Below are 23,545 nucleotides of genomic sequence, written 5' to 3'. Positions count from 1 at the left end.
AACCTTGGAGTCATTTTTGACTCTGAGCTTAAATTTGAGCAGCAAATTAATGCTGTTGATAAGAATAGTTTCTTCCATCTTAGATCAATATCTAAATTGAAATCTATTCTTACTTCTAATGATTTGGAGAAAGTTTTTTTTTTCTATCTTCAAGTTTGGATTATTGTAATGTATTGTATCTCGGTGTGAGTCAGGCTTCTCTCTCCCATTTGCAGCTCATTCAGAAATCCGCTGCCAGACTTTTAACGGGTACTAAGAAAAGAGAACACATTACTCCGGTTTTAATTAAACTACATTGGTTACCCATACATTACAGAATTCAATACAAAGCGCTGTTGTACGTTTTTAAATCTCTGCATGGTCTAGCCCCCGAGTATGTTACTGATTTAATCAGCTGCTGTCAATCCAGCAGATCTCTGCGCTCGAATGATCAGTTGCTTCTTGTAGTTTCACGAACGCGTTTAAAATGTAAAGGCGATCGGGCGTTTTCTGTTGCAGCTCCTAGGCTTTGGAATGACCTTCCTCTGTCAGTTAAAACTTGTCCTTCATTGGGTGTTTTTCAGAGTGCGCTTAAAACTTTTTATTTTTCTTTAGCTTTTGACAATGCTTTGTAAGTGTGTATGTCATATGTCTGTTTTTGTTTTTATGTTTCTCTTTTATACTTTCTGTACAGCACTTTGGTTCCACTTGTGGTGTTGAAAGTGCTTTATAAAGTTGAGTTGAGTTGATATCTTTTGTACCAGTATGTTTGTGGATTTGAGACATGTGGGGAAAACTGCCTGGCTCAACGAGGTGTTGAAGATAACTGATAGGACATCTGTTAGCTGTGCAGCACAGTCTTTCAATACACAGCCAGGTATGTCATCAGGACCCGCAGCCTTGCGTGGGTTAATCCTAGATAGGGTCTTCCTTACATCAGCTGGAGACAGACAGAGCACCTGGTCATTGGGAGGTATGCGCAGTTTTTGTGCAGTTGTGTCATTCTGCATTTCAAACCGTGAATAAAAGTGGTTGAGTGCATCTGATAGAACGGTCAACACTTCACAAACTCCACCAGCAATGAACAGTGTTTTGTCACTACTACAGCATTATTACACCACTCTTTGTTCACATACACACACAATGCACCTACGCGAGCCTTACCAGATAGTTGTTTGACTCTGTCCGATCGATAGCAGGCAAGTCCATGTAGCTGAGTCTGAGAAGTTGTCGTTTAGTCATGTTTCAATGAAAACAAACACACAACAATCCCTTGTCTCATGCTGTGTAGACCAACTGAGTTAAATTAAGTCCGATTTACTTTCCAGAGAGCAAACGTTTGAGTGCATGAGTGATGGAATCGCTGGTCTAGTAGGGTTAGCCCTTAGCCTAGCTCACGTGCCTCCACGCTTGACACGCTTCTGGCCCCCCTCATACTGCCGGCGTTGCCATTTTGTGCATGTAGCATCAGTAAGTGAGGCCGCAGTCTCTGGGTTTGGCTTGAGCAGCAGACAGAGGCCTCTTAGCTTCTCAGTAGTGTCTGGCGAAAGCTGTTGTTTGTGTACACTGATGATTTTCAAAAGGCTCTGTCTATCATAGATCTGTTTCCAAGTGTGTATCTGATGATTTTGGGATAAGGTGAGACTGATCGAAGACGAGGAAACAAGACTAACAGACATAAAAAAACAGTTTTTGGGACCCGGAGTAGCTACTGCGTCCAACTCTGCCGCCATCTTGGATTAAACAGGTCACCGACGGGTCATCGATGTACTATAGTCCATTGCCACGTCACAAACTGTGACATCAATACAATGTAAATTTTAAACCCGGAAGATGAAAATAGCGCAAAAAGAAAAGCTTAAAATTAACCAGTTCTCTCCAACAGTTACAATTATTGGATGCTAACACTGTCTTCTATGACGTGCAACACAAACATCTCTGCTAAAATCACAGAAAAAGTAGTCTGGTGTTTCATGACCCTTAAATACCAAGATGATGCTCTTAAAGAACTATTTTCATATGCAAGACACCATACTAGGAACAAATAGTTGTAAAACTTCCCTCCAAAAGGTACCATTCCTCATTGGATCACTCAAATCCTGAGGGTGTGACATCATCCCCCTATATAGATCACAGATCACCAGTTCTTTTTAGATTCGGGAATTCCAGGAGAAGATACTGAGCTAAGAGCCTTAAAAACCATGCTAAGCTTATGCCAGGCTTCAGCCTTGACTTCATTCATCAAAATCCTCTGATTTGAACTGATCTTTCTCATAAACTCACCTCAGCAGAGACCAACAGGAGCCCCAAAGTGCATCAGGACTCTTTTTCAAACAGCCGAGACGTGCCTTTGATACTAAGTATCAAACTTAGAGTTTGATAAAAAAAAAGTCTTATTACATTAGGTATCATATATGCACCTTTTACAAAGGCGTGTCTGAACTAAGAAACTTATTTTTCCTTCAGGATATAGATTTACTAAATATCAAATTGTATCATAGCTTCATGCCTTTATAGAGCATGACAGTCCCGCCCACAGCCGGTGCCTGAAGTAAAAATTCAATACAATTTCTGCATTGTCAGTTGGGGTATAAGCGTTCATAAGTATAAAAACGTAACCATACATGGTAGACTTAAAACCAGCTACGGCTGTACTAAGCGATAGTATATGCTCATATAAACGCCAAAGGTTCATGGGGCACTAACCTTGTTTTGAGGCAGTCAGGTACAAAGCACTGCACCATGTTGCTGACGTTATCGTTAACCACTTTCACACACGCACACAATATAAAATACACAATGATAAATATAAAAATCAATACACAATACCTATATAAAACACTATTTATTTACACGATTAATACTGAAAGTATACTATTACTATTACTGCACATTCACTATATAAAATAAAATTCACTGGAGGAAAAAGTTCACGCAAGCGGCCGTCATCAGATTTGGAAGTCGCTCAAAAGGCTCGTTCGCAGTTTTGGCTTCAGTCGAATTCAGTAAGGCACGGTGGTTTATGGGATGAGTAGTTCCTGCGCTCGAAACGAAAATATGTACAGTCTTTTTTTGGATTCTCTCTTAATTTTTTCACTCGAAATTATATGTTATATGCTTATGAGTTCAGCCTTAGCTGGTTATCCTCACACATGCTCTAAAACTCTTTAGATACGGATTTTTCCGAAAGTCAATGGGAGAAATGAATGGGATATTTACTTCCGGCACCAAAGCGCTCTTGGGCTGTGGGTGGGACTGTGATTCTCTATTTCTCATCTCTTTACTGCTTTAGCTTTAACCCTTTTTCCTATGCCCACTGTATGCGTGTGTGTGTTAGACTAGTTGAAGTGTTTATGTAGTTAATAAAGTCTAATTTGTATCTCACTTGAGGTTGTTCATTGTTTGCTCATAACTGAAGTCCCTAATCATGCAGATTTTTGCTACATGTTCTAAGTAGTATTGTACAGTAAGACAGTTATTTTCCTTAACCAGTAAATTAATGTTCTTACAACCCGAATTCCGGAAAAGTTGGGACGTTTTTTAAATTTTAATAAAATGAAAACTAAAGGAATTTCAAATCACATGAGCCAATATTTTATTCACAATAGAACATAGATAACGTAGCAAATGTTTAAACAGAAATTTTACACTTTTATCCACTTAATTAGCTCATTTAAAATTTAATGCCTGCTACAGGTCTCAAAAAAGTTGGCACGGGGGCAACAAATGGCTAAAAAAGCAAGCAGTTTTGAAAAGATTCAGCTGGGAGAACATCTAGTGATTAATTAAGTTAATTGATATCAGGTCTGTAACATGATTAGCTATAAAAGCTTTGTCTTAGAGAAGCAGAGTCTCTCAGAAGTAAAGATGGGCAGAGGCTCTCCAATCTGTGAAAGACTGCGTAAAAAAATTGTGGAAAACTTTAAAAACAATGTTCCTCAACGTCAAATTGCAAAGGCTTTGCAAATCTCATCATCTACAGTGCATAACATCATCAAAAGATTCAGAGAAACTGGAGAAATCTCTGTGCGTAAGGGACAAGGCCGGAGACCTTTATTGGATGCCCGTGGTCTTCGGGCTCTCAGACGACACTGCATCACTCATCGGCATGATTGTGTCAATGACATTACTAAATGGGCCCAGGAATACTTTCAGAAACCACTGTCGGTAAATACAATCCGCCGTGCCATCAGCAGATGCCAACTAAAGCTCTATCATGCAAAAAGGAAGCCATATGTGAACATGGTCCAGAAGCGCCGTCGTGTCCTGTGGGCCAAGGCTCATTTAAAATGGACTATTTCAAAGTGGAATAGTGTTTTATGGTCAGACGAGTCCAAATTTGACATTCTTGTTGGAAATCACGGACGCTGTGTCCTCCGGGCTAAAGAGGAGGGAGACCTTCCAGCATGTTATCAGCGTTCAGTTCAAAAGCCAGCATCTCTGATGGTATGGGGGTGCATAAGTGCATACGGTATGGGCAGCTTGCATGTTTTGGAAGGCTCTGTGAATGCTGAAAGGTATATAAAGGTTTTAGAGCAACATATGCTTCCCTCCAAACAATGTCTATTTCAGGGAAGGCCTTGTTTATTTCAGCAGGACAATGCAAAACCACATACTGCAGCTATAACAACAGCATGGCTTCGTCGTAGAAGAGTCGGGGTGCTAACCTGGCCTGCTTGCAGTCCAGATCTTTCACCTATAGAGAACATTCGGCGCATCATTAAACGAAAAATACGTCAAAGACGACCACGAACTCTTCAGCAGCTGGAAATCTATATAAAGCAAGAATGGGACCAAATTCCAACAGCAAAACTCCAGCAACTCATAGCCTCAATGCCCAGACGTCTTCAAACTGTTTTGAAAAGAAAAGGAGATGCTACACCATGGTAAACATGCCCCGTCCCAACTATTTTGAGACCTGTAGCAGAAATCAAAATTGAAATGAGCTCATTTTGTGCATAAAATTGTAAACTTTCTCAGTTTAAACATTTGCTATGTTATCTATGTTCTATTGTGAATAAAATATTGGCTCATGTGATTTGAAAGTCTTTTAGTTTTCATTTTATTAAAATTTAAAAAACGTCCCAACTTTTCCGGAATTCGGGTTGTAGAATTGACAGACAGTTGACACTGTCTGATAAAGCCTTATTCATATTGAAAAGAGAAGTATCTTGTGTTTTGTGCTTACAAGTTAATGTCTTAAACTGCCGATCTTGTTACTGTGCTAATTGATAGTGTTTTCACTATACTTTGGATATTAATATCCAGCGCAGATTTGATGTTAAACGGCTCGTTCAGTGAATCGCAGGGCGTCTCAGTGATCAGCCGTGAAACAGTGATTCTGTTCAAATTTCCAAAAATCTTAAATGATTCCCTTTGAGCTAAATTGACCTGTTTCCCTTATATCCGTTACATGTCGACTTTAATTAGCCATAACTATTAGTCATGAGGGCAATAGATTTTTCTGCTCCAGAAGTTTTAATCCCTATCAGGAAGTCACGTATAGATGGGTAGAGAGCACTAAAAATGATCAAATAAGTACATTTTGATAAAGTACCTTCCACTGTTCAGGTGGGAGGACTTTCACCACAACAACATCTCCATTGAGAGCCCTGTTACGAGCTGCAATCCCATCCAGAAAGATATCAGCTGACCCATCCTGTACCAAAGAAATCCATTACATACGATTCACAATTAAAATTACAATTTGCATCAAATGAGTTACACCTAATCAGAATTAGGACAATGACAAAGCAACAACCACGACTAAAAAAACTGGTCAGTTACTTTTGAATTAGAATCATGATTATGCTAACAACTATTTGTGTTGTGGTCAGAACTATTTGCCACCCTTGGTAAACATAAGCAAAGGCTGAAGGCGGTGAAGGTGGAAAAAAGAAAAAAAAACAAAGAAAAAAAAAAAAACCTTCCTACGGAGCCCCGCACGTCACCTGTAGGAGAAAAAAAATCAATCCGTGGCGACGATTTTGCAATCCGTCCCCTCAGTTTATAAACTGTAATCACGAATTCATAAACCGTTCACTCGGTTTAACAAATCGTGCCCACGGATTAACAAACCGTACGCTCAGATTTTGTAAACCGTACCCTCAGTTTTTGAATCCGTGCGCACGGATTATGAATTTGTGGGTACGGATTCAAAAACTGAGGGTACGGTTTACAAAATCTGAGCACACGGATTGGGAATTTGTGTGCACTGTTTGTTAAACCGAGGGAACAGTTTATGAATTAGTGAGTACGGTTTATAAACTGAGGGGACGGATTGCAAAACCGTCGCCACGGATTGATTTTTTTTTCTCCTACAGGTGACGTGCGGGGCTCCGTACCTTCCCCATTGTTTACTCTTTTGAGCTTACATAATAATACAAAATAAATAAAATAAAATTAAAATTGGAGTGGCAGAGGTTTAATTAGAGGGGGTTGAGAAAATCCATGGCGAGGAGAATTGTTCCACTAAAAATTCTGACCACAACTCAATGTTCAATAGTATGTTTAACTTAAGGGTACACTGTATATGTTCAATAGTATGTGCAAGGGTGAAAAATACTCACAGGAGACGGGACAAAAGCTTCCTTGTACTTCTTAGGGTTTATTCTCAGTACTCCCTTAAAGAGAATAACATTTAAATATTTAAAATATGCCAAATGCTTAAATAGTTGTCCATTTTGAGATTGTATCGCTAGAGAATAAGTGACCATAATAAGCCATGTATAATAATAAAAAGTACACTTATTATTTTTATTTTGAAATATTAAAAAAGTAGCATGTTACATGAAAACAATGCTTGAGAAGTAACCCAAATATAGTAAATATATATATATATATATATATATATATATATATATATATATATATATATATATATATATATATATACATAAGACATAGAATTGATAATTAAACTGTCTGGGCATAAGCATTTTTATGAAAATTGAATCTGCCTTCAATTATCATCCATAAATATTTTTTGGATTTTGTATATTTTTTGTGGAGCAGGCCAGTAAGGAATTGCAATATTGTCCCCTTTTGTTATCTGAACAAATTTGTGTTTTTAATTAATGTATTTACCTGCTTATATTATTTTGATTGTGGGAACAAAAAGGTCACTGAGAAAAACAAAATATAGGGACTAAAAGACTTATACCAGCCAATGTTAATGACGTAAAAAATTTTTCAAGATTTGAAGCTTTTGACAAAAACACATACATCAACCCAATCACTTTATTTAGTGTTCATGTAAACATTACAATCAGATTCATCAATCGTATTGAATTCAGTCCGATTGAACCAAAAATTGTGCATGGAAACTTAGTAAATAAGCTGAAAATTCAGCTTTGATCACAGTAATCAATTACATTTTACTATATATTCACATACAAAACATTTGTAATTATAATATTTCACAATATTACTGTAGTATTAACTTGTATTATTTACTGTACAAATAAATGAAGGCTTGCTGAGCAGAAGAAACAAACATTTCTAAAACATTAGAAAATATAGATCCCAATTTGAACACTGTGAATGTTATAATGTACTAATAGAGCTGTTGTAATTATTATCATTATTATGGTCTTTTTTTATTTTACAGAACAACAGTAAAATTACAATAACATTTATGAATGTTTAAGGAGTTCTTGCTTTTTCTCAGCTTTTATTTTGGCAGAAACCCACAGGAAGTTCTTAGAGCTTCTTTGTTGACAAAAGCAGGTTCATAAATTATTCTTATTACGAATTTGGGAAGATGTTTGTCACATATCACACTGTCACTTCCATGCCTTGTACAAATTCGTAAAAATGTTACTGAGAAACTGAGGAGTAACACCATTTCAGCACAGATTTTCCACTCACTTTGGATTTGAACCCTGGCTAAAAAGCAAATAGCGCCAGAAGCTTGTGCACTGAACAATCTCAATCATCATAGAGTCCTCAGCAACAACCACCCCTTCCTCTTCTCATTGAAGACATGTGATGCAGCACTAAACAGTCTCTCTGTCAGTGCTTGTAATGATTTTTGTATCTTTCTCTTGACACTTTTAAATGCTTCCACTAAAGTGAACACACTGCATTTGTGCAACTAAACAACACCATGTGTGTTGTAGACAGTGTTCAACTCTGTTGATTGTAAGATTAATAGTTGATATGCCAAGCCATATCTGGTTTTGAATACTGTAATAACTTAACTGATTACTATGTGCAATATTGAATGTCATGTAACTGACTGTTGATTGTGAGACGTCTTCTGTGTGTAATGTGTCACAGATCCTGTCATCTGTGTACTATTAATTAGATTATTGATTTTTATGCACCCAAAGGACTGCATTCAATTTTGTTGAACTTGTACAAAGACAATGAAGTCATTCATTCATTCTCTGTAAATAGTGCATGCCTCTCACTCTATGCTTGTCACTATTTGAGAACATCACCAAAATATTTTGGTATAATTTATTCAGTCTTTTCACTTGTTCTTTGATTAATTTAAGTTGCCAAACATTCGGTCTATCCCTAATTCCATGTATGAATTTTGCAATAATGTGCCTGTTCCAAAATGTTAAAGGGGTCATATGATGCTTTAAAGATCATTATTTTGCATATTTGGTGTAACAAAATATGTTGACGTGCTTTAATGTTCAAAAAACCTTATTTTTCAAATACTGTACATTATTGTAGGGCCTCTATGCCCCGCCTCTCTCAAACGTGTAGATTTCTACAAAGTCCCTCTTTCCGACAAGCGCAGTCTGTTCTGATTGGCCAACTGACCCAGTGCATTGTGATTGGCCGTACACTGCAAGCATGTCGGAAATGTAACACCCTTTTCCATAATCGATTTGCTTCATCTTTCAAAATAAATGTAATGACAGTTAATAATGTCCTTAGTTTTACCATCAGTTCAAGCCTGAAAGGGAAGTGAAGTGAAGTGACATTCGGCCAAGTATGGTAACCCATACTCAGAATTTGTGCTCTGCATTTAACCCATCCGAAGTGCACACACACAGAGCAGTGAACACACACACACACACTGTGAACACACACCCGGAGCAGTGGGCAGCCATTTATGCTGCGGCGCCCGGGTAGCAGTTGGGGGTTCGGTGCCTTGCTCAAGGGCACCTCAGTCGTGGTATTGAGGGTGGTGAGAGAACTGTACATGCACTCCCCCCACCCACAATTCCTGCCGGCCCGGGACTCGAACCCACAACCCTTCGATTGGGAGTCTGATTCTGTAACCACCAGGCCATGACTTCCCCACAAAGGGGAACAGAGTGGTGTGACAGACACAGCAATGAAGCTTGTATGTGTTTGTAGTACACAAGTCACAGACGGTTAAGACAGCTGACTCCACTGTGCGACCCTGTCTCCCTCTTACACATGCACGCACGCACAATTTTACAAAAAACAAATGCATCATTTTATTAACAATAGGCTACATAATTTTCCAGTGGTATGGTATGTTTTAATGACAGCGAGGAGTGCTATAGGTGCACAATAATTAATCTTTAAACTAAACTACAGATCACATGTTATGATAAATATTTTAGCAAGCACAATGATCAATGATGCGCACTTACCGTATTTTCTGGACTATAAGTCACATTTTTTCATAGTTTGGCTGGTCCTGCGACTTATAGTCAGGTGCGACTTATCAAAATTAATTTGACATGAACCAAGATAAAACTTTACCGCCTACAGCCGTGAGAGGCTGTAGACAGTAATGTTTTCTCTTGGTTCAAAATAAATGTGACTTGTAGTCCAGTGCGACTTACAGTACAGACCAAAAGTTTGGAAACATTACTATTTTTAATGTTTTTGAAAGAAGTTTCTTCTGCTCATCAAGCCTTCATTTATTTGATCAAAAATACAGAAAAAAAAATTAATATTGTGATATATTACAATTTAAAATAATTGTTTTAAAATGTATTATACTTTATTTCTGTGATGCAAAGCTGAATTTTTAGGATCATTATCACATGATCCTTTAGAAATCATTCTAATATGATGAACATGTGATACTTTTTTTTAGGATACTTTGATGAATAAAAAGTAAAAGAACAAAAAAAAAAAAAAAAAAGAAGCTATGTTTTTAAAATATAAATATTTACATAACAATATACACTACTGGTCTGTAATTTGGGGTCAGTAATTTTTTTTCTTTATTTATTTTTTTTTTTTTTAAATAAAATCGATACTTTTATTCAGCAAGGATGTGTTAAATTGATAAAAAGTGATGGTAAAGAAAAAATATTATTAGAATATATATTAGAATTTATTTTTATTTTGAATAAATGCAGTTCTTTTTAACCTTTTATTAATCAAATATATTAGACAGCAGAACGGTTTCCATCACTCAGAATAAATCAGAATATTAGAATGATTTCTAAATGATCATGTGATAGACTGGATGTTACATGTGACACTGAAGGCTGGAGTAATGATGCTGAAAATTCAGCTTTGCATCACATGAATAAATTATTTTTTTAAAGTACATTCAAATAGAAAACTATTATTTTAAGTTGTAATAATATCTCACAATATTACTGTATTTTTCTGTATTTTTAATCAAATAAATGCAGGCTTGATGAGCAGAAGAAACTTCTTTCAAAAACATTAAAAATAGTAATGTTTCCAAACTGTATGTTTTTTTTCCTCGTCATGATGTATTTTTGGACTGGTGCGACTTATAGTCCGAAAAATACGGTACTTCGATATTATGGTGGACACTGCTGGATTCAGAGGTCGAACGATCCATTGTCCAGTAGGCTACAGGACCAATGATAATAGCTTACGGTACAATTGCAACACAGCTGCATGGAGGTGTTGATGTCGTGTTAATGCATCTCCACAACATAATGAAAAATACCACTATATTTTAAGGATATAAAAACGGTAAGATTTGCACGTTTCCTTTTTAAAATACTTTGTCTGTGACTTGCCGAACCAGACAATTGTATTTAAACTGCAATAAATATGGGAAATATTTATTAAAAAAATTCCACTAAAAATAGCTAAAAGGTGTTCATCAGCAAAACAGCATACATTTAATTTGAATTGTTTAAAACAACTGAAATACTATCTGGCCAGTGTAAAGGAATGAGATCAACTGTATTCTAAATATATCTGATAACAACTTTAAACCATTTGTTTTTAAGGATATTTTCATATATTTATTATAAAACAAGGATACTGGATAATTGTTTAGCAATTTTTAGCTACTGAAACCACACCTTCTTTCTTTGCATGAATATTTAGGCGGCATTGCGCAAATATTTCCACATAGTGACGTAGACATGACAGGTCGTGGCAAAGTCTTAACTTTGATAAAGAATATCTTTTTGGATTTGATACTTTAGTCTTTGTAACTTTACAGTTCTTCTTCATTCACTAAGAGCTTGTAACACTCCAAAGAGAAAGGAAAAATGTCAAATTGCATCATATGACCCCTTTAAAATTAACTTTGAGATGGGTTTTAATGTGTATAGGATTTTCTTAATTCGTTATTAAGTTTGGTTGCATATTGTAAAGCCAAGTTTAATCATCTGATTTCCATGGAAGATTAAAAAAAGGGTTCTGTGCCATACCTGGGGTTAAAATTCAGGTAAATTGTATATTTTAGGTGTTAGTCACTATAGTCACAATTGTTTTTAATTATTTTTGCTTAAAAACTTCTGTCCTATGGTGTGACAAATTCATTTTAAAAGTGACATAGTATGCAAGTTTGTGAATATTTTAAATAAAAAAAGGAAAAGTTAAATAAAAGCGATCCATCTTTCATAGTGTTATTGTAGACACGGTGTTCCACTTGACAACCCTTAAACAGTAATGGAATGTCCTAAAAAAAATAAATAAAATAAAAATAAAAAAAAAAACACTCTGGCTGGACCGCTGGAATATTTTAAACTCACCACTGAAAAGGTTAAAAAAAAATAAGTATGTCACACTGCAGAACATGGTCATTGCTTGGCTTGTAACGTTACCTACCAAGAAGTATAGGTTTACATGTACTATAATTACCTTTATGAGTTCTCCTCTCTCCAGGCCTGCAGAAACATCCTCTGTGTGCATGTACTGCTCAAACAGTTGCTTCCAAGACCCTCTACCACCTTTGGTGCCTTTATCTTTATTGTTTTGTGGTAAGCTTTCTTTTGACGCTGTGAAAAGAAAGGAAAACAAAAGATTAAAAAAAAAAAAAAAAAACTGCAGCTCACATGAAAAAAAAAAAAAAAAGGTCAATTTAGATTTGGAGTAAAACTAAATCGGTTCATGTATGTCACACTATTTATTTATTTTTTTCAAGGTTTTCTCATGTATATTAGATTTGAAGACATGTATATATTAGAGTTTTTTTTTTTTCAAACTTTTGGCACATGTAAAAGTGCTATAACAAGTATCGGATAGCTTAAATAGATAGCTTAAACCAGTGGTTCCCAAAGTCGGGGTCGGGACCCCGGCGCAGGGGTCGCGAGATGATTTCTATAAACAAAAAAGTGCAAAAAATATATAGGCCCTATATATTTTTGTTGCAATTTAACCTTATCGCACATACAATCACACAGATGTGATCAGTCTAGGCTGGTCCCGGTGTATGAGTGTACGATCACACCAGTCAGTGCATGACGTGAAATTCAAATGTGCTCTCGCACTTTTCAGTGTTTTCAACCACATACTGTTTATTTTAGGTTTCAGACATATAAGTACTAAAAAAACAATAATAATCCTTTTGCATTATAATAAGACACGTGACATTCATATCAGATATACATTGTGTAAGTAACTTTAAAGTTTAATCTATTATTCTCCCAGTTCACCAGCCACTTATATATATATTTTAATTCAATTTGTAATTTTGTCCCAGACATTACGAGACTACGTCAGTGTCAGGTGGGGTGGAGAAGGTGCAGGGTAGCGGGGCAGCAGCGCATTTATCATGGGGGTCGTGGGCTAAAAAGTTTGGGATCCCCTGGCTTAAATAGTACATATTGCAAGGGCTTTTAAATAATATAATAAACTAGAATGGTTACTAAGGTGCTGCTATGAGGTTGCTAATGTACCTGGGTTGGTTGCTATGCGGTTGCTAGGGTGTAGCTATGCGGTTGCTAGGGTACTCGGGTTGGTTGCTAAGGTACCCAGGATGGTTGATAGGGCCATTGCTAGGGTATCCAGTGTGGGTGCTAGGGTCATCAGGGTGGTTGCTAGGGTGTTGCTATGCGGTAACTAGGTTACTTGGTTTGGTTGGCAGGCGGTTGCTTTGGTTCTTGGGATGGTAGCTGATGCCAGGGTAATTAGGGTGGTTGCCGGGGTGTTGCTATGCGGTTGCTTTGGTACTTGGAGTGGTTGCTAGGGTACCCAATATGGTTGCTAGGGCCGTTGCAAAGGTACCCAGGGTTGTTTCTAGGGGTAATTGGAGTGGTTGCTAGGGTTGTTGCTAGGGTAATTGGAGTGGTTGCTAGGGTACTTGGGGTGGTTGCTAGGGTGTTGCTATATGGTTGCTAAGGTACCCGGAGTGGTTGCTAGGGCCATTGCTATGGTACTTAGGGTGGTTGCTAGAGTGTTACTATGCAGTTACTATGATACTAGAGGTGGTTGCTATGGTATTTTTGATGATTGCTAGGGTATCTGAGGTGATTGATATGCAGCTGCTAGTTGTCAAATATCATTACTGTAGTTTTATATAGTTCTTAACGTGATTTAGCACTTAGCTAATCACTATTAACATGTAGCTATTCAATGCTAGTATGGCTAGCATGTTGGAATTCCTGTTTGATACCATGAGTGAAAAGAACCTACTCCCATGTCTATACGATTTTCTGTTGCAAAGATATAAGACTTACTCGGCCTGTAAAGATAGTCCTAATGTAGGTCTAACGTATAAAGATCATATATTATATTGTATAAAAAGAAAAATGTATTTTTGTAGTTATGTATTTATTTTTTCACATTTAAAAAAATTTTACATTTCAACATTTTACATTTTTTTTACTACTGTCATAAAGCATAAGCAAAGTAAATAAACTAAAGCTGTATATAATGATTACTGGCAAGAAAAAAAATAGCTATTGATTAAATTGTGTGTGTTATTAAATCAAACTAGATTGGCTGATGCAGTTTATTATTTTATATATATATATATATAGTTTGGTTTTTTTTTTTTTTTTTTTTTTTTTTTAAGATGTATTTAGGATTTAATGAGGGATTTAACCCCTTTGCGTTCAAAGATCGGCGACGGCCCCAGATTATTGTTTCACTTTCACAACACGTTAAACATCACTCTCTTACTTGAGCTGGACAAACTGTGCATCACTTGAAAGTTTAAAGACTGTAGCTTCGATATTTGACCAATGTTTTGATAAAACATTGTTGCAGTGACAGTTTAGTAATTTATGTCAGGAGTGCAAAATAATAAATCTGTGTCATGCCAAATTTTGAATAGAAATTCACCACTCAGAGTCATGTCTGCAGTGGTTTGTTTGTGTTCACATAGACTCACCGAACAGCGTCATTAAGGATTTAAAGACCAAAGATGCATATCTGCGAAGATATATGGATATATTTCCTGATGTGTACTTCATATTTCTTCAGACAGAATCGTCATTTCTATTAATTTTCCACTGATTTATGCGATCTTATGATAAATAGCCTCTCCCAGTGCTGTCTCGGTGTGTGTGCTCGAGCTGTGGCTCAGACAGACTCTGATTGGTCCTTACAGTCCCAAAACCAGACAGCGTCACTTCGTGTCACATGGTTCGTGTACACTTCCTGGTTGATATCTGCCCACAACAACCCGCGATTACGATAGTTACGCTTGGTATGAGATGTTGTTGAGATCTGGGACTTTTTTTAGAAATTATAAAAAATGTACATCTGAAATAATAACTTGTGTAGTGATGTAAAAGGCTATAAATAGCATATTTTTACAACAGTAAACGACCAAATTCCACCCGTGATCGCAAAAGGAAGTTATTACAAACACTCGATCAGGGTTTAAAGTGAGTTTTGAGTAAAAGTCTACTAATAATTTCAGAAATTGTCTGATGTAGTTTGATGCTAACGTTAGTTCTAATGCTACTAATAGCAGGTGCATTTCTTCTTCATAATGCATTTTTGTCACAATTCACGTAAGGTCGTAAGAAAATTTTTTGTTGTATTTTTATAGTAAGACTTTTGATAAATAAGGGGTAAATGCATACAGAGATTAAAGCGAGATTGTAGCTTGGTGTCTTTGTAAACATTGAAATACCACAACAAAGGCTAATAAAGGTGGAATAAAAACAAAAGAATAATGATAAAAGAATAATGCTGACAATGTGTCATACCTGGTGGAGGTGTGAAAGACTCGTTTGGTGAGAACAATAGAATCGTGAACGGGGGAGTTTTCAGAGCAAAACACACAGACAGAGCACACAGGACATCTTTACATGTGATCTTACATAGATGACAAGTGCCATAAATCAATCTAGCCTTCTCTAAAAACACACATTACATGGCCTTAGAAAAGATTTCATAAAATTCACAGTTTTACAGATTATATTATGAAGTTTCAATTGAAGCTTTGGCAGACTTGTGGCTTTAGCTACACTAGGTTTCTAAAATAATACCCTACATAATTTTTTTTTTCATTTAAAAAATATGTTTTTAATATTTTTATTTGAGCTTATATATCTCTATTATCATAACAGTCTGGGTAATTCTGATTGTTGAACAGTAAACTTTGAAGTGTCAGCTTTGTGAATATGTTGATTATGTATCTAGTCAGAAATAATCATGAGCAGAAACCTTTTTATTTTGGGTATGTCATCATTTCTGTCTCCATGCCGAAAAATGGGGCATGACTAGTAAGGGGTTAAAACATACAGAACATTTCTCATAGGATTATTCAGATGTTCAAAAACACACGGTCATTCTCTATTGTGTAGCTGGCCTTTCGCTCTAACAGCTGGATTTCTAAGGCAAGTTTCCGTTTCTCTAGCTCAAGCTTCTCCTTTTATACCCTTTACTTCTCTGTCTCCATCTCCACTCTCTTAATTTCTTTCTTCAATAACACAGCCTGAAGATCCGGTTCCCTTGCCATTTGAGGAGGTAATGCGGTCATGTTTTTTGGAGCTGTCCGCGGTGCTAAAAGCGGATTGTGATTATCTGCAAAATTTTAATGCATTATTAATGTATGAATTGCTTCAGAAATTTGTGTAGGTTACGCCGTACACAGTGTAAACAGTTCTATAGCCTATAACATAACGTCTGACGAATTATTTGAAAATTGAAGAAAAACTTCTATTCTCTTCAGCTTGCTTTTCTTCCATTACATCTACTGTGTTGTTACTGGCACTAGTGTCATAGCCTTTTAGGCCAGTAAAAGCTGGCGAGTTGTCTCCAAAAACAGGAATTATAATCGTGCTGTAGGGTGAGATTTTAGGAGGGGGTCCCTTTGAGCAGACTCGAGTCTCTACTGGCTCCCTGAAGATCTTTCCCTTTTTTTTTTTTTTTTTTTTTTTTACTTCCTCGACTGTCTGGTTTCCTAATCCACCCTCAGCTTCATTTACTGCCACGGTTATCTTTTGCCAGATGTCGTGTTTTTTCTTATTTGTTACTGAATTGTTTTGTTTGCTAAAATATGCACATACCTACTGAAGAGTAAAATAATTTTTCTTGTTTCATAATCTGAGTAATTAAATTTTCTTCTTTTCGGTTTAGCAGCCATTTTTCATCTATTAATTGGAGCCGGTAATTTCAAGTTGTTACCATAGTAACACGAATAGCGTTGTGTCCACGAGGATGCGCACAGTCTACACTAAAGCTTAGCTGCGCCAAGTCGTAGTTTTAGATATTCATCAGAAAGCTGGATGTAACTAAGTCCAATGTAGAGCTTACACCTAACCTTTTAACATCTGTTGCTAGGGTGCCCTAAATAATTGTTAGGGCGTGGCTTGACAGCTTCATAATGATCCCGAGTCTGATTGGTTGGCTGAGAAAAAGAGCCCACCCCCATCTCTCTCTGACACTGTGATGCAGAGTTATGTTCAATGCAAAATTCCTATGTAAACTACCATAGTAGGAAAAGATGTGATCTTAGATGCTGCTTAATGGGCTGTCTTTCACCATAGTATGTCTATGGGGCAACTTTGGGGGGGCTGTTGCACCCCAGGGGAACAACTTATACCCCACTGCGGGGTATGTTCTCGCACAGCTTGATAGCCTCTACAAATGTGGTGATTCACATGTTTCTGTGAAATTCTCTCTCAGGGCTATGACCCGTCAAAGTTAGCCACAATGCAAAGTCTATGGGATTTTTTTGACGTTTTTTGCCGAGTGTATGAACATTGTACGCCCGATCGCTTATGAAAGTCGTAGCACACCATTCCTCAACAGGCCGCACAATTTGGCACCTCTTTTGTGGGTCTGTGACAAATGCTGCGAAACGAGTTAAGCACCAAAATTTTGTACAGAAGAAAAATAAGAAGAATAAGTATGTGAGAAATTTGGCAAGCACCACTAATTAAAAGAAAACAATCAGAATATAAAAAGAATAGAGCAAGCTAGTGCTAGAGGTCTTTATTTGTTTTGTTTTTATTGTATAATAAATGAAAAGAAAACAGAATACAAAAAGGTTAGAAATCTAGTTAGATTTTTATTTTTATGAATAGAATTAGAATAGTGAGTGCTGAAGTTAGAGGATCAAATAAAGATGGAAGAAATGTGTTTTAAGCCGATTCTTGAAGATGGCTAAGGATTCAGCTGCTCGGATTGAGTTGGGCAGGTCATTCCAACAGGAGGGAACATTTAATTTAAACGTGTGTGAAACTGACTGTGCTTCTTTGGGATGGCACAATCAAGCGACATTCACTTGCAGAACGCAAGCTTCTAGAGGGTACATAAGTCTGAAGCAATGAATTTAGGTAAAGGGGGGCAGAGCCAGTGGTGGTTTTGTAGGCAAACATCAATGCCTTGAGTATTTTATGTGAAAAGCTAGTGGAAGCAAGAGCAAAAAAAAAAAACCCTCCCATCCATCTCTCTCTCTCCTCCCTTCCCCTAAACCCGTTCCTGTTCCCAGGACCCGATTTGCTGGGCCACCTAGGGCCGCTCCCCGTTGGAGGATGGGAACTGAGGCAGCAGCCGGGTCACGAGGCCCCACCCGGGGAGTGGGGTCGCCTCACCCAGAGGGGCTTGACAAGGCTCCTACTGCCTCCCCATGCCAATTCCTTGATCCACTTCCTGCTACTAGGGTTACGGGGAGGACTGGGCTGGCCTGTTGGTGTTGCAGGGATCAGGGCCATTTCGTGGATCGATGCCCGGTCATGGAGCTGGGGACATTGGTCTGGATCCCGGACGACTCACAGGCCGCCCCCGATAAAGCCAGGTTATACCAAATACCTGTGAGTATTAAGGGGGGTACCTATCAGGCATTGGTGGATTCAGGTTGTAACCAAACCTCCCATCCATCAAAGCCTGATACAATCCGGGCCATTGGATACACATGGTTAAGGTGAGGTGTGTGCATGGGGATATAGTGGAATACCCCGTAAAAGCCATATCCATCAAATTTAGGGGTCAAAAGCATGGTGTGGAAGTGGAAGTTAGCCCGCGCCTCTGGCATCCGCTTATTTTGGGAACCAATTAGCCAGCTTTTAAACAGTTATTGGGGTGTTTAACAGTGGATGCATCTGGGGAAAAGAGACGGCAGAAGGTGGAGAAACAGTGCCGGGACCCAGTGGGGCAGTTTCAGTGGAAACGAGCAACTTGGCGTGGCTAAACCTCTCCAGTCGCAATGACTTTCCCCTGGAACAGTCCCAAGACGGAACGCTACAACATGCTTTCGAACAGATGTGTTCCATCGACGGGCAGATCCTCAAACCTGACCACGTGCTCTCCAATCCATATTTTGCCATTATTAAAGACAGGTTGTATCGAGTGACCCAATACACTAAAACATAGTAATATACAACCCAATTAATAGAACAATAGAGCCATTGGGAAATGCTTTTCCAGATGGAGCATTGCAATCCAATGGCGGGGCATCTAGGGATGACAGCAACATTAAATTGTCTAATGACATGATTCTTTTAGCCGGGCATTCACGAGAACGTGCGCAGATGGAGCGCGTCTTGTCGGGAATGTCAGTTTGATGAACCCACCATTGCGCCCTTTACCTATGGTGCAGGTCCCCTTCGAACAAATTCATATGTACCTCATTGGGCTATTAGAACAGTCGGCCCGGGGACATCCCTTTGCGTTATAGTGAACTATGCAACACGATATCCAGAAGCAGTGGCGCTCAACATCTCAGCGAAGAGTGTGGCAGACGCCCTTTTTTGTTTAATCTCCCACGTGGGAATCTCACAGATCAGGGCACCGCGTTTGTCACGCACTTTAAATAAATTGTATGAATTATTGGCCATTAAATCAGTGTGTACCAGCGTCTATCACCCACAAGATATGACAGAGATGACATCACTGAATTCAATGATGAACTGCCTTTTAGTGTCATTCTGCATTATTGACACACTGTTTTTCTAATGAATGTTGTTCAGTTGCTTTGACACAATGTATTTTGTTTAAAGCGCTATATAAATAAAGGCGACTTGACAAACGGACGGGCTGGTCAAACAGTTCAATCGCACGTTGAAAACAATGATTCGTAAATACAATACGATGCGAAAAATTGGGACAGAAGGCTAGAACCCTTCTTATTCACTGTGCGAGAGGTCCCGCAAGCCTCCACAGGGTTTTCCCCCTTTGAGCTTCTTCATGGACGACAGCCCCGTGGGGTCTTAGACGTCCTAAAAGAAACTTGGGAGAACGGACGCTCAGATAGCAAAAACTAAATTCAGTACATAATGGATCTGAGAGCAAAACTCGATACACTGGGGCGGCTCTCTATGTAGAATTTGCTTCAGGCTCAGGGCAGGCAAAGCCGGCTTTATAACAGGAGTATTAAGCTTTGAGAGTTTACATCCATACATAAAGTGCTTGTATTACTACCAACCTCCAGCTCCAAATTGTTAGCCAAGTGGCAAGGGCCCTTTGAGGTCACATAGTGACTAGGAGATCTCAATTATGAAGTAATACGAACAGACGGGGCGATTCGTGGCAAATCTATCACCTCAACCTCCTTAAAAAATGGAATGAGGTGGAGTCAGTGTTGCTTGCGGCGGCAGTGAGCGGAGAGGAGGATCTCGGGCCAGAGGCGATCGACAAAGAAAAATCACTCGCCCTGGCCCCGGGGAGAGATCACCTCTCACCCTCGCAGCTCACTGACATCATATGGTTAAAATTAGAGTTTGCGGATGTGTTTTCGCCCCTGCCTGGTCGTACCAATCTGATTCAGCACCATACTGACACAGAGCCCGGCGTGTTGGTTCACAGCTGGCTGTACAGATTACCTGAACACAAAAAAAAAAGTGGTTCAGACAGGATTAGAGGCAATGCTGGGGACGGGAGTAATTGAGGACTCCCACAGCGACTGAGCGAGCCCGATAGTCTTGGTTCCTAAAACAGATGGCTCAGTGCAGTTTTGTGTGGACTATCACAAGGGTGAACGCAGTGTCAAAATGTGACGCATATCCAATGGCGTGGATTGACGAGCTGCTTGATTGGTTAGGTACGGCTCAATTTTATTCAATATTGGACTTAACGAAAGGATATTGGCAGATCCCCTTATCTCCCTTGTCCAAAGAGAAAACAGCCTTCACCACGCCGTTTGTATTACACCAATTTGTGATGCTTCCGTTCACGTTGTTCAGGGCCCCAGTCACGTTTCAGTGCCTTATGGATAGGGTTCTGCGGCCCCATGCTGCCTATGCCGCTATTTGAGGGCCGTCCTTGGGGCGCTGAGACAAGCAGGGCTAACGGCCAACCCGAAGAAGTGCGAAGTTGGGCAGGTGGAGGTAATGTATCTGGGCTTCCACTTGGGTCATGGGCAGGTGCATTCCCAAATTGACAAGACAGCAGCAATTGCAACTTGTCCTAGGCCTAAGACCAAAAAGGAGGTGAGGCAGTTCCTAGTTTCTTATATTTGTAATTCTTGTTCTTTTCTAAATACTGTTAATTGAAATGATTTGTTGTGGAGTGAGGGGAACTAAAATAGCCTAGCAGAGTTTCTCAAATTTCCCAGAAGCTGAACATTTTTCATTTGCTATATTAATCTCAAAATAATTCTTAGAATTAAAGTTGTAAAAGAATAAAAGTTCTACTTTCGGATGCATATACTATTTTTTATATATTCTTTATATTAAATAACATCTTAGCATCCAGATACGTCTGGAACATGGAAACATTTGGATTCATGCCGAATGAGAACGGTAGTCATCAGCTTCTGCTTAAATTAATTTGTTTTTGGATTGATGTTTTTATAGCCTAAACTAAACAGAGATAAACTAATAACTGTTTTTATAATGTTTGTAAACGGTTTGCTTTAGACTACAGGCATTTTAGCCTTCATTATTTCAGAAGTAATAGGGCTAATAAAATGCGATGTGAGCCGCAACTTTTTCTCTTTTTTTTTACTCTCAAAACGCAATCTTACACAAGTGTTTTTTTTTTCTTTTAACAATGCAGCAAACATTTTTAAATATCTTAAAAATACTTTGTCTTTAAAGTGTTGATAGAATTATTTTTTTTTTTATTTAATTTTTTTTAAGTAGCTTACATTTGGCCAAAATCTAGAGAAGATGATGCTGTATTGGCTGTGACTTAGCGTTAGATCTCTATTTTTTCCTTTTCTTTTTGAGTAAAGAAAACGCTATACTTCATTATTATATTATTATTATTATTATTATTATAATTAGGCAAATTATAGGCAAATAATAACGTTTGTAAAAATAACGTTATTAACCGGTATTTCTTCCACCTGAAACTGTTTCGGAACAGTAATAATATCAGAGGAACAGAAATGTTAACATATCGATTCTGCTCGGAGTGAATCGAATGAATTTTTTCATTTTCAAGCCCTGCTTGAGATCACGGTTTGCAGCAATACATGGCATTTGGTGTTTCAGATCAGACATACAATTGTGAGTGAGTGCGACCTGAATGCGACAGTAAATCGTGAGATTTTACGCATGTACAGTAAAACAAATGTAACATTTTCTGACATTACAGTGTGGATAAAAATTTTGGGAAAATGCTTGAAAATACTATTGTGGATGGAGAGCACTTTAAAACAAAAACACCATTTTCAAATTTATCTGGATTAATGTAGATGTCGTCTAAATGCATATATGAAATAAATAAGTCTTGGTTTTGAAACCATGGCTCTTAATTTCAGTAAGTACCTTGAGTTTGAGGAGCTTTGTTTTCATTTGGTGATTTCCCAGCAATGAGGTCAACTTCAGGACCACATTCCCCCTGGTCTTTTTTCGCTAAATTTCCTTTTAATCTCTTCTTCTTTGATTTGTTCTTTGCTTGTTCCTCCCCACAAGAACATCTCAACTGTTGACTGTCACCTTCCTCAGATCCCACTTGATCGGAGCTCATTTTGATGTGTTTTTCATTTCTCTTGTGCTGCGGTTTTGAGGGTACCTTTTTGGGTGCAGCAGCCTTATGTAGCTCCATTCTGTCATGCTTTTCCAGCATGCCAGGCTTTATGCCCTGGTCTTCAGTGCATGTCACCTGATAGTTGGTTTTGTCCATGTACAAACAGATGGAGGCATCAGCCACCTGCCTACTCTGTTGAGAGGATAAACTATCAACAGAGTAAGAGGACTCGGAATTGCCCTTTTTTCTCCTGCTCACAACATTCACAGACCTGCTAAATGATGTACTCATGCCCTCCTCCACCTGCTGCTTCGCTAACTCTTGCAAGTAGGATCGAAACTTGCCATTCTGATGCTGATTAAGAAGTCTGGCATAGGCGTCCTTCTGGGATCTGAGGAGATTCTGTGTACCATCTCCATGTTTAGTAGTTCTCTTTACTTTAGGTGAAGATGCCATAATCTCTGCAAAGAATCAACATGTTAGTGGTCACAACCGGTTAATGGAAAGGAGCAGTTTTTGCAGATCAAAAATTTTATATACATTTATATACACATACATATACATACACACACTATATATATATATATATATATATATATATATAGGTGTAGTTGATGTGACATGGCTTTTTCAAAATAATTTCACATTTTCATTATTTAGAATACTGTAAATGGTTTAACATTTTCTTGTTAGGGGCCAAGCAATGAAGGTGCGGAGGCACCTATTGTGTTTGTTCCGTTTCTTATTATTAGGGGCCAAGCACCGAAGGTGCGGAGGCACCTATTGTGTTTGTTCCGTTTCTTCTTATTATTATTATTAGGGGCAAAGCACAGAAGGTGCATAGGCACCTATTGTAATCGTTGGCGTTATTATTCTGCTTCTTCTTCTTCCGCCGCAAGTGTATGGCAGCCCATAGAACCGATTGCGGGAAAGTTGTATAATTTGGCACACTGATAGAGGACAGCCCCAACATTAAGTATAGCAAATTTGAAGTCTCTACCTCCAACTCTCTAGCGCCACCATTTGTCCAAAGTTTCAATATTTGTATGCTAATAACTTTTGAACCGTAAGCCAAAAAATTTAATTTCTT

General features: G+C 38.1%; 1 protein-coding gene across 2 annotated transcripts in view; it reads right to left on the bottom strand.

Annotated features, from left to right (window-relative positions):
* dis3l2 (DIS3 like 3'-5' exoribonuclease 2) overlaps positions 1-23,545 on the bottom strand; it is a 139,860-nt gene that overhangs the window by 94,165 nt on the left and 22,150 nt on the right. For both annotated transcript variants that reach the window (XM_059502248.1, XM_059502247.1), the window contains exons 2-5: positions 22,254-22,916; positions 12,004-12,140; positions 6,549-6,602; positions 5,537-5,638 (exon numbers count right to left, since the gene is read on the bottom strand). In XM_059502248.1, coding sequence (XP_059358231.1) covers positions 5,537-5,638; positions 6,549-6,602; positions 12,004-12,140; positions 22,254-22,911 — 951 coding nt within the window. In that variant the 5' untranslated portion in view covers positions 22,912-22,916. The remainder of the gene's footprint in view (positions 1-5,536; positions 5,639-6,548; positions 6,603-12,003; positions 12,141-22,253; positions 22,917-23,545) is intronic.

The sequence above is a fragment of the Carassius carassius genome, chromosome 20 (genome assembly GCF_963082965.1).
Source record: "Carassius carassius chromosome 20, fCarCar2.1, whole genome shotgun sequence".
Classification (NCBI taxonomy): domain Eukaryota; kingdom Metazoa; phylum Chordata; class Actinopteri; order Cypriniformes; family Cyprinidae; genus Carassius; species Carassius carassius.
Note: the sequence above shows the minus strand (reverse complement) of the source record. Positions and strands in the feature narration are given on the sequence as shown.